The sequence below is a fragment of the Bombina bombina genome, chromosome 1 (genome assembly GCF_027579735.1).
Source record: "Bombina bombina isolate aBomBom1 chromosome 1, aBomBom1.pri, whole genome shotgun sequence".
Classification (NCBI taxonomy): Eukaryota; Metazoa; Chordata; class Amphibia; order Anura; family Bombinatoridae; genus Bombina; species Bombina bombina.
This window is the reverse complement of record NC_069499.1, coordinates 1,570,785,964-1,570,798,603: the sequence shown is the minus strand read 5'-3', so window position 1 is coordinate 1,570,798,603 and position 12,640 is coordinate 1,570,785,964. Positions and strand designations below refer to the sequence as shown.

The 12,640-nt window shown below is 39.5% G+C and overlaps 1 protein-coding gene across 1 annotated transcript in view; it reads left to right on the top strand.

Annotated features, from left to right (window-relative positions):
* Positions 1-415: 415 nt before the first annotated feature.
* MYH10 (myosin heavy chain 10) overlaps positions 416-12,640 on the top strand; it is a gene marked incomplete in the record, with an annotated part of 607,379 nt that continues 595,154 nt past the window's right edge. The window contains 2 exon segments of the mRNA XM_053709890.1: positions 416-528; positions 8,303-8,676. Of these exon segments, the coding sequence (XP_053565865.1) occupies positions 8,332-8,676 (345 nt within the window).

The following is a 12,640-nucleotide window of genomic DNA, read 5'->3' as shown; positions in this document are numbered from 1 at the left end:
GTATATATTGTAATAATATGTACTATAAAAACTATGTCCAATAACTGATACATTCTCTGCATTGTGACACAGAAATACTTATTATAATCGGTATAACACCCACGTGGGGTTCATATGGGCTGTCAATCAATTTAGCCAATTCGGTCCATCGACAACGCCCCCTGAAGTGGAATCCATGGAAACTAATTTAACCAATAAGAAAGTTATGTTACTAATTGACAGCAAAAAATGACCAGTCGTGCTGCGACATGGGCGGCGAGAGAAAAAAGGACTGATGGAGAGGGTAAGGACACAGCAAAGTAACGGTTTTAGGTGTAATGGACAGAACAACTGACCAATCTAAGTGCCGAATGGAGGAGGGCGTTCTAATGGAGTGGCCAATGGAAGTGGAGAATGTTTGTCGCTTGCTCCTCCTGTCCTAAGGGGGCGGGGTTTGTGAGGGTGACGGGTCTGAGGTACTGGGCCGGTCTGGCGGTTACCGGGAGGTGGTGAGGCGCAGACACTGAGCAAGGAACCCAGGATCTGCCGGTAAGCGTGGGCTGGGGAACTGGCAAATGTCCTTGTACCCGTGATATTCCCCACACACAATCCGTCATTTCAATGGAAATGCCCCAGATATACCCAGTCTTTAGGGATATTAGCCACAGTTGTATCCCGCGCCCAATAATATTCTACTGAGAAATACCTCAGGTTTACTAATCTGTCAAGGAAAACGCACATTCACCTATTTACTGATACCCCATGTGCCAGAAACATAATCCTGTATAGGAGACATTCTTAGCTGTGCCCTTAATTCCCAAGAAAACAAAAATGTAATTTTACCTTATTAATACCCCTGAGCTGAGAACTACCCCAGTTATAGACATTTCCCCTAAAATGTACCAGTGAAATAGCCACAAGTAACCCCCAATAGCCCCATATCCCCAAAAATCTACCCCATAGATTGTAAAGTGCTTCTGTACCTGACAAATACTCCACACATAGGAAAATGCCCATCTACCTCTGAAATAAATCCATATACCCCAATCATAAAGCTTGTGTATCTGCAGGTCAGTAAATCCCCAAGAAATACACCCTAAGATCTACCCCTGTACCCTGACATATTGCCAGTTTACCTGTAAGGTACCCTTCAAACCCAGTGCCTAGGGAAATGCCCCTGTATCTGTGACAGAAACCCAGTGCCTAGGGAAATGCCCCTGTATCTGTGACAGAAACCCATGCCTAGGGAAATGCCCCTGTATCTGTGACAGAAACCCGTGCCTAGGGAAATGCCCCTGTATCTGTGACAGAAACCCATGCCTAGGGAAATGCCCCTGTATCTGTGACAGAAACCCATGCCTAGGGAAATGCCCCTGTATCTGTGACAGAAACCCATGCCTAGGGAAATGCCCCTGTATCTGTGACAGAAACCCATGCCTAGGGAAATGCCCCTGTATCTGTGACAGAAACCCAGTGCCTAGGGAAATGCCCCTGTATCTGTGACAGAAACCCAGTGCCTAGGGAAATGCCCCTGTATCTGTGACAGAAACCCATGCCTAGGGAAATGCCCCTGTATCTGTGACAGAAACCCGTGCCTAGGGAAATGCCCCTGTATCTGTGACAGAAACCCAGTGCCTAGGGAAATGCCCCTGTATCTGTGACAGAAACCCATGCCTAGGGAAATGCCCCTGTATCTGTGACAGAAACCCAGTGCCTAGGGAAATGCCCCTGTATCTGTGACAGAAACCCGTGCCTAGGGAAATGCCCCTGTATCTGTGACAGAAACCCGTGCCTAGGGAAATGCCCCTGTATCTGTGACAGAAACCCAGTGCCTAGGGAAATGCCCCTGTATCTGTGACAGAAACCCAGTGCCTAGGGAAATGCCCCTGTATCTGTGACAGAAACCCAGTGCCTAGGGAAATGCCCCTGTATCTGTGACAGAAACCCAGTGCCTAGGGAAATGCCCCTGTATCTGTGACAGAAACCCAGTGCCTAGGGAAATGCCCCTGTATCTGTGACAGAAACCCATGCCTATGGAAATGCCCCTGTATCTGTGACAGAAACCCATGCCTAGGGAAATGCCCCTGTATCTGTGACAGAAACCCATGCCTAGGGAAATGCCCCTGTATCTGTGACAGAAACCCATGCCTAGGGAAATGCCCCTGTATCTGTGACAGAAACCCATGCCTAGGGAAATGCCCCTGTATCTGTGACAGAAACCCATGCCTAGGGAAATGCCCCTGTATCTGTGACAGAAACCCATGCCTAGGGAAATGCCCCTGTATCTGTGACAGAAACCCAGTGCCTAGGGAAATGCCCCTGTATCTGTGACAGAAACCCAGTGCCTAGGGAAATGCCCCTGTATCTGTGACAGAAACCCATGCCTAGGGAAATGCCCCTGTATCTGTGACAGAAACCCATGCCTAGGGAAATGCCCCTGTATCTGTGACAGAAACCCATGCCTAGGGAAATGCCCCTGTATCTGTGACAGAAACCCATGCCTAGGGAAATGCCCCTGTATCTGTGACAGAAACCCATGCCTAGGGAAATGCCCCTGTATCTGTGACAGAAACCCATGCCTAGGGAAATGCCCCTGTATCTGTGACAGAAACCCATGCCTAGGGAAATGCCCCTGTATCTGTGACAGAAACCCATGCCTAGGGAAATGCCCCTGTATCTGTGACAGAAACCCATGCCTAGGGAAATGCCCCTGTAACTGGGCTATAATCTTTTTTTTATGTAGGTTATTTGTAGTGTGCCAATGTATTCTGTAGCTTTATACAGTGGGTACATTAATGATAAGACAAGGCAGACAGAAGAGGGCCCATGAAAGTATTTTTGTACGTGAGAAGTACGTCTGATTCTCTAGTTATCTGAGAATTATGCCCATTTTGTGTAAAAAATGCTGATATTTCCTGGGAAATGCTTAAAGATACTGTGCCCAGAAAAATGCCCACACACATGACAAATCTCATAGCTCCATTGCCAGGGAAATAGCACTGTACCAATATGCTTCTGTAACTAGAACACATTCTTCTGTACCTAAGAAATACTTTAGATGTTCTCCTGTGCCTAACATGATGCTTGTGTGGTTAATGGGTCCAACATACATATTCTATGACTGCCAATGAATATTGCAATGTACCCAGACTAATACCCAAAGCTATACAAAGAGCTCATAAAAATTCTTCCATACATTATAAACTCCAGAAGTCCTGTTATCAATGAGAATTACCTATGTTTGTTCCTTCTTGTTCTAAGCAAATCCCCCCCATTTGCAAGATAACTATAAACTTGCTAATGTAATGCTTTGGTATAAGAAATCTTAAACCTGCAATAATATTATAATAATACCTTGTGAAATACCCAATTAGCATTCCCCTGAATTTAATAATTAATTTTCATTAAAATAGCCGAATATGTGACACCTTCTATGTAAATGTGATCAATTTCCACCTTTGTTTTTTTAACCTATCTGCACAAGAGAACTTGTTTCAGTCATCTCTGTTTGTTATAGGGTTAAATAAATTCCCACCAACATTTCAGCCAGACACCCACCCTCTCAGACATTCCCTACATTATCTGCTATATACAACACCCAAGTTCTCCCCATTCCTGCACTCCTACTGATTGATTTCTCCTGTCACCACGTCCCATCCCCTTTTGCTAAAGATTGCTGTTGCTGACTTCCAGGGAGGGGTTAATCTCTTGCATCTCTAGTAAAAAGATATGTGAATGCCACATTCATTATTTAACTGGAATGCATTCTATTGTTTTTCCATCTTCATGGTTGTTTTCCAAATGTTCTTTTTAAAAGTTATTTTTTGACTTGACTTATATCTTTCAGCTGAGTAATGTCATACATCAGTCTATAACAGTATGGAAAATATATTTTGTATAGTCGGTTTCAGCCTTACTCAAGGAGAGACGACTTTGTATTGTAAGACTTTCTGGCTATGTAAAGGTTAACATTTTGTCATATCTTAAAATAAACGTTTTTTTAGGAGCTTAGTCATTTTGTGGCTGGAAATCAGTAGAGAACGAGTTAATAAGTCTTGGCGGTGACCCTGTGGCCCCACACTCCCCTTGGCTACCAGTTACAAGGGCAGCATGGTCTCTACACTTCCTATACCATGTGAGCAGGCCCTGCCTACTCTGTCTAGACCCCCAGCCCCTATCAGGCTCTGCAAAATCCCAGCACAATATCAGGACAGGCTGGGAATGCCGGTCAGATACATTTTATCCCTTCAGTCAGCTTCCTTTAAATTAGAAAACCTTCTACTTTCATTGATCTTTTGAGATTTTTTGCTCTAAAGATACCTAAATATATATATTTTAATTAAATGCCCTTTTGGAAACATAATAGTTTTATCAGATTCAGATGTGAAAAGATGACTGTGCTGGTTTCGGAGTATTCAGTAGGCTAGTCTCTACCAGGGGATATTTTTAGGGAGTTGTGGGCACAGGGATAGTGTATAGATGTTAACACCTTGTCCTTTTTGCAGCGCTTCCTGGCTGCTCATGGGTTAAGCATGAGGAGCAAGTGTTTATGCAGTTATCGGCTGGCTGGGCGGCTGCTAAGATCTCTCATTCAGTCCTCCCAGGGAACAAAGGCTGCCTGCATCATGGCTAGCAAGCAGCATTTTCCTCCTCCCCTCTCCCCCCACCTTCACTAGCAACAAGCAGGGATGGCAGATAGGTTTCATCTGCTCTGTTTTTTTTTCCCTGTTTGTTTAAATCGCATCTTCATGTGTATCGTGTGCTATTCTTAGGATACAACCCGATCTATGTAAGGCTTTTCCATGAATCATCCATCCTATATGTAAAAATGCCTTTGTCTTCTAAGATACCATCCACCCTCTTACACTGGCTAACAGAACATCTTTCTGATTTTACATCCCTCGTTGTCCATCAGACTCTAAAGGTCTAGCCATCTCTACCAAAGATCATTTTCCAGCTCTAATACTTTCTTCAAAACTCTTAGCTGCATAATATCATAGCAGGCCTTGAACTGATGACGTCTCTGAAACAAATCTGTAAGGTGTTATTTCTAATAACAAATTCCTTGTACTGGTTATAAGAAGCCCCTTTAATTTGCAGATCCTCTGCCATTGTGTAGCTAAGCGCTATAGTAGAGCCGAGGGAGAATGTTTTTTGCATGGATGTTGGAGTTCATTGACCATGATGTTTTCTGTGACATTCTCTCTCATCTTCAGCCTCTCTGTATTTGAGCTTCTCTAAGAAGTATATATACAAAGTTACAGCAGAAGTTTGTATTAAAGGAACAATAAGGTCATAATTAAATGTTCATGATTCAAATAGTGTGCAATGTATTGCATTTCTATAAACATTGTTGCAAACACTGCTGCCAGGTGCCTGAAGAAATGTGCAGCTCATCAAGAATTACTTTTTAACAAAGGATTCAAAAAGATATAGAAGTAAAAAAGGAAAGTTGTTTACAACTTCATACTCTATTAAATCAATTTAAAGTGATGGTAAACTCTCCCGGTGTAAAATCAGATTCAGAATGTTAGTGACATTTTAGATGGAGTTTTTCATCAGTTGTAAGAAATATGCGCTAGAACTTGCTTTTTAATATAGATATGAAATTCAAATTCTGCTGCCCACTTCAAAAGTCAAATTTTCTGTGAGCTAATGGTTTGAATTGTTCTCCAATCAGTGCTCTCCCCATATGGCACTTCTGTTGTAGCTGAAGCACTGATTGGAGAGCAATTCAAATCTTTAGCTCACAGAAAAATTTGTCTTTTGAAGTGGGCAGAGGAGTGCAGGGTATTTAAATTTCATATCTATATTAAAAAGTACGTTATAGCGCAAATTCGTTACAACTGATGAATTAAATTCCATCCAAAATATCATTAAAGTAACGTTACAGATCTAATTTTAAAAATGGGAGAGTTTACCATCACTTTGTTTAATTTTGACTTTACTGGGTAAATGTTTGTGTATGTTGATCACTCTTTGGGAAGATCACCTGTTATCTTAATTATATTTTTAATCTTGCTTGAGTCATGAGATTGTTTTGTATTTGGGATTCAGCACTTCTGTTATTTCATGTAGCTTTAACTTTTGTAGAGTTGTTGCTACCATTAATGGTAATTTTTTTTGTTTGTAAACTTAGGATAAGTAAATCATCTGCAGACATGTCCATAACTTTAACCCTTAAGATAGCAACTAGTGCTCTATTAGAAATAATAGCAATTGTCATGTCTCTTGTTTTGCCAAGTGAGTGCTCAGTGACCTTGATATTGTGTGTGATGTTACAGGCAGGTTACTCTGCACTTGCGTAGTTGTGTGCTGCATTTGTCCGCTGGGTAGCAGCTGTAGAGTTTTAAGACAAAGTTATAGGCCCATAGAGGTTTTGATGAGTGTTCAATCTGCCAAACGTGTGCCAGGAAACGGTAACAGGTGATTGAGCTCTGTGATCCTTTAGTCATTTGCATGAGATCATTTTAATGTTAAGAATATATCCGGTGATTGTTGTGAACACTTTGCTGATGAGAGAATATGTAGAAGTTAAGAAGGAAGAGCAACTCCTTAATAGGCCAAGCCCTGCATCGTGTTACCTTGACCTGTATTTTTGCCTCACGCTTAATACAGCTGTAATTGATAGAGGGTCACATATTTTGTAACAAAAATACATCTAATTATGTTCAAGTTGCATAAACTTCTTTTATCTCCCTTTTACTGTGTTAAAGATGTCTCAAGAGCAGTGAGTGCTTAAAGGGCCATAATACCCAAATGTTTAAACACTTGAAAGTGAGGCAGTATAGCTGTAAGAAGCTGACTAGAAAAAAATCACCTTAACATCTCTATGTAAAAAAGAAAGATATTTTACCTCAAAGGTTTCTCAGTAGCCACATCCCATTGTAAAGGACTTCTAAGCAACAAATCAGTATGTCTGTCCTGGGACAGTGGAAGGAGCGAGCTTACGTGCACACTCATCTTATTTCCCTATTCAGTGTAAGGAAGTTTATACCTGGAACTGAGTATCTAGTACAATCGCTATGAAAAAGGAGGTATTTGGTGAATAAAAAGCATGTAACCTAATTTTATACTTTGGATATCTAAAGTGATATTTTTTTGTAGAAAATTACGGCAATCGGCTACACGTCTACTTAAAGCAGGGCTTGACAAACCTGGGAGCCACTGGCCTCTACCCCTGGCTCCTAACTTTTTGGGTTATTCTCCATATATTTATATTTACAAATCCAAATGTCTGGCTCCTAAATATTCTTACTGGCTCCTAATTTTTAACAGATTTGTCAAGCAGTGACTTAAAGCAATGTATTATTATTTGTTTCTGATATAGAGACATTAAATAACATTAAAAATGAGTAGCTAGTGGTGTACTGGTAGGAAACATGGCTCAGTGTCTCCTAATAATTGTAAAGCCCTTGGCAATATATAATATTACAGGTATAAGAGGCTGGATCTGCCATACCATTCATGCAGATGAATAATAAGATGTGTCTAATATATTTGTAATAAAAGAGAATGTAACGTTGGATCAGAATGTGACGTGTATCCTTCTGTAAATATAAAGAGCACCCAGCACTCCCCATCATCAGTAAGGAATCTTCCTGTCACCACATAGCACTTCCTTTGCTCTTCTGTATTCACCTAAAACAATATTTTTATTCAGGAGCTGAGGAATGAAGTGTGAAAGGTACCCAGCATTGATGTATAGTTACAAAAGCTTGCTCTAGAACTCCTAGGATTTGTCAAGCCCTGCTTTAGTTTCCTCCGTGCTTTTTCCTAGCTTAGCTCATTTCTTGGATTTATAGGGATATGAAACCCAAACCCATACAATTAAAAAAAAAAAAAAAAAAAAAAAAAAAAAAAAATAGTTTCCGGTTTACTTCTATTTTCAAGTTTGCTTTGTTCCCAGGGTATTCTTTGTTGAAGAGATACCTAGGTAGGCACCTGGGACACTACTTAGCAGGTGCAGTGCTGGCATCTAGTGCTTTTGCATACGGTTAACATTCTTGTAAAACTGCTGTGATATAGTGCTCCAGACACGTGCACGCTCCTGAGCTTAAGTTCTTGCTTTTCAAGAAAGTTGTATAATAAAAGTAAATGAGAGAGTTGTTTGAAATTAAAGAAAATGTCCCTTTTAACCATGTAATAGTTTTTGCTTTCTCACAAGCATTTTAAAGTCCCCACTCCTTGACATGGTGTACCCAGAACATTCTCAAATCACCACCTAGTTCCAGACAGAATTTTTTTGTTCCTCCTGTTATTCATATTTACCATCACCTATAGTACTTACCACACACAAACTCTTGTCTGTATTTTTTTGTAGGTAATTGCCTTTATATCCTCTCAGACACGATGTCTCAAAGGTCAGTGATTGAAGACCCTGAGCGTTATCTCTTTGTGGATCGAGATGTGGTCTACAACCCTGCCAACCAGGCGGATTGGACTGCCAAGAAGCTGGTGTGGATACCATCAGAGCGGCATGGATTTGAGGCCGCTAGCATCAAGGAGGAGAGAGGGGAAGAGGTTGTGGTGGAACTGGCTGAGAATGGCAAGAAAGCATTAGTCAACAAGGATGACATTCAGAAGATGAACCCACCTAAGTTCTCTAAGGTAGAGGACATGGCAGAGCTGACCTGCCTTAACGAAGCCTCTGTACTGCATAACCTGAAGGACAGATACTACTCTGGGCTTATCTATGTAAGTACTTAATAATATGGAATATCTACAATTACTCAATGTCACCATGTGTGGCTTTTTTTTTAATTTATGCATCAAATTCACAGGATTACAAAAGATCTACATGTGAATGTTTTAAAAAATTTTGCTTAAAAAACACCACTTGAAAGGCCTCTTTAATGTTGTTTATTTTCCCTTTGTTGTGTGTCCAATTAGGAACAAATATAATCAACCTTCTTCACATATCACCCAATCAGTGTGAAGTATGATTCCTCCCACTAATTACGGCCATCTTTGGTACTTGCAGCTGTCTGCCAGAACCTAATTTATATATTTTTTGTTTTGTTTTTTTCTGTAGTACAGTGGTTCCCCCACTTCCCCCTCCTAGTGTTTGTTATATAGGGAACCCCCACCCCAATACTACCCTTTTTCTGTAGTGCAGGTCCCCCTCCCACTTGACAGCTGAGACTGCTCAAGCTTCCTGAAGCTGGGACGTAGGTCTACGTTATGGGCTTCGTACCGCATGATGTAGATCTAAGTCATATTGGGTTAAGGGGTTAAAATGAGCTGTCAATTTTTGTTGTTGTTGAGATTTCTTATATTTGCCAGCCCCTTCTGTATCTATTTGACAGCCATCAGCAAATCATAAATCAGACACTGAACTCTTGCACATGCTCAGTAAGTGTGCATTTAAAAAGCTTGTGCACCATTTTGATATGTGAAATTGATTATTTTTTTTTAATTGTATGCTCTATCTGAATCATGAAACTAAAATTGTCCCTTTTTTAAAACTCATGAATCAACTTGCAGTTGTAAGCAACAGTCTCATTTACTTTTATTATCAAATTTGCTTTGTTACCAGAATATCTTGCGTTGAAGAGTAAATCTAAGTAGGTAGGCACATGAGCAACAACGCACTATGGGCTGCTGATTGGTGGCTGCACATTTATCCCTGTTGTCCTTTGCTCAGACAATCTGTTCAGCTAGCTCTCAGTACTGCATTGCTGTTCCTGAGCCTACTTAGGTATGTTCTTCAACAAAGAATACCAATAAAACAAAGCAAATGTTATAATAGAAATAGAATGCTGTTTTAAAATGACATGCTTTATCTAAATCATAAAGGTCTCATTTTGCCTTTACAGTCCTGTTAAACAGTACTTGCTTATATCTGTGTAGGATTCTACCAGATCTCTAGAGAGGGCTTTATTAAAACACCCTTGACTGAAGACATGCAAATTAAAATTATATTAAGCTTTTTAAAGGAATATTTTCTCCCCTTTAATGTGTTTCCCAATTATCCATTTTATCTACTAGATTGTAGTAAATTGTTTACAAATAGCTCCTTCACCTTTATTTTCTCATCTTAAATAGCTGGTTTTGCCTAATGCTTCCCCACCCATACTGAACATTACTAAGCTGAAGTTCTGGTTCCACAAAACCCATGTAAACAAAAATATTTAAATAAAATGTTCCCAGTGGGGAGATGTTACAGAGAGGTAGTAAAATGTTAATTGTTCTCTCTAAGTATTGACCTTTGAGTAAACAGTAAAAAAATGAGATAAGGACAGAAAAAATATTGGTCTGCTTTCCCTGCTAGCTCAACCCATTTCTTTGGGTTGTGGTTTCAATTAGAAGTGTTGTTTCATATACAAATTTGTACCTAAAGGTGCAGTTTCCCATACATTTTAAACTCTGCAGCTGGCATAACAAGTCAGTGTAAACACATTAAGGCGAAAGCAATTTTACACTACGCTGCCCTTTTAACAACCAGACTTGAATCAAGATACACTATGAGGAGGTGTGAAGCTATAAAGTAGCCATCCAGTCTGCTGTTTTCACACTTTCATCCCAGCCTACTACATTTGAAGGTAACATTGTTGGGAAACTATTGAGGACTGACTTTATATACAGACACTATTATCTACATCTAAGGTTTTGAAAGCTTATGGAATAAAAAAAAACAAACCCTTGATTTTATTGGTATCACGATCTAGGTTTTCTGTGGGACCAATACGGCAATAACCATTGTTTTGGGTTGGACATTTTAGTTCTGTTTTTGAGTGTTTAGCAGGCGATACAGTAAAGAGCACATTTAGCTGCTGCAAAAATTGTACAGATGAATCCTGCTCTAAAACATACATTTTACCTTTCTGCTTTCATTCTTCCCTTTTTTTTCCCTCTCCTTTCTTACCTGTTTTTCGAGTGAGACAGACTCCATTACTTGTGCTATTTCACACAATATGCACTGTAGATTTACTCCAACAATTATTGATCTCAATTTGTCATGATTTTTTATTTAAATATTGAATGAGGTCCTTTAGGATCAGACTTCATCCCTGTCCCACAGAGCAGGACATCTGGTCCCCATAAAAGCACAAACACCCATTTGCACTCTAGTCCGCATCCATTGTTACTAAACATTAACCGATTCATACTGTTTAATCGCAGTTCCAAACTCTGCCAATGTCAAGGAGCACACCTTCCCAGATGACTATCATATACTCTCTCACGTTGTACAGGAACCTCCAACTAGGATTGATGTAAAGATATAGAAATCCGGTCTGGTTTATCTTTGTTCCCAGAACACATCAGGTGACAGAGAGCAATGTATCAGCGCACTCTTTTTCGGGGGCCAGTGAACTTCTGTTGTACCCCACTTTAACAAACTTCCAAACGGGACCTCGCTTCTCAGTAGTAATGTCATGTTCAATTCAAGCAGAGTCAGGGGATTAAAAACAAAACTCTTTTATTGTGACATAAAACAGGCAGCAATAAAGTTTGTGGCATCCAGTTTAAATATGAAATACGTTCAGATATTATAAACCTACTCACCCACCAAGGTTATATAATTGAGTTTTGCATGTATTTTACAATGTATGATTTAATATATATTACTGATTTCAAGTGTTCTTGCTAAACTGTTGCCGTATAGTGCTCCAGACATGGGCATGCTGCTGAGCCTCACTATGTAAGGATAACACGCAAACTAAGTCAATTTGATAAAAGATAAAAAGAAAATATTTAAAAAAAAAAATGTTCTTTCTAAATCATGAACCTTTCAGATTTCATGTCCCTTTAAGTGGTTTTATATTTGTTTTTGTCTTCATGTGACAGAGGTAAAATAGTTTGTATCCATGACTCCTACCTGATTTTAGATGACTAAGGGCCTATTGTAGGCCTGAAATGTTGTATTTTTTTTCCTATGAATCAAACTAAGAGGAAATAAAGGTCTTTTTTTAAAAATTGGAGGCCGGAATCCATATTGTTTGAAATTATTGGTGAAGACTTGGCAGGTCTTTGACTCTGTGTCCCAGTGATGTGTGCTTTCCATTATCTTTGAGAAACCTAGATGAAATTGGACAGTGTTTATCACCAAAATGCAAAGATGTAGGAGGATATGGCTAACCGCCAGTTTACATCCACAATCTAGTTAATACTTTTGCTGTCGTTTTTAATATTTGAAAAGATGCTATCTTTAAAGGGACACTGAAACCAAATTTTTTTTCTTTCGTGGTTCAGATAGTGCAGCTATTTTAAGCAACTTTCTAATTTACTCCTATTATCAATTTTTCTTCGTTCTCTTGCTATCTTTAATTTAAAAAGAAGGCATCTAAGCTTTTTTTATTAGTTCAGAACTCCGGACAGCATTTTTTTTATTGGCGGATTAATTTATCCACCAAAAATGGGCCGGCATCTAAACTTACATTCTTGCATTTCAAATAAAGATACCAAGAGAATGAAGAAAATTAGAAAGTTGCTTAAAATGTAATGCTCTATCTGAATCACAAAATATTTTTTGGGGGTTCATTGTCCCTTTAAGCAGTTGAACAAACATGGCGTTGGGTATTCCCTGCTACCTATTTTTAATCCAGATGAAGTCGCCTGTGAGTGGTGTTTGTCAGACCTTGCACTTTTCCATTTTAAATATGAGACAGTCAGTCATTTGTTTTTTAAAATGTATATTTTTCCCAGCTCTATATTTGAG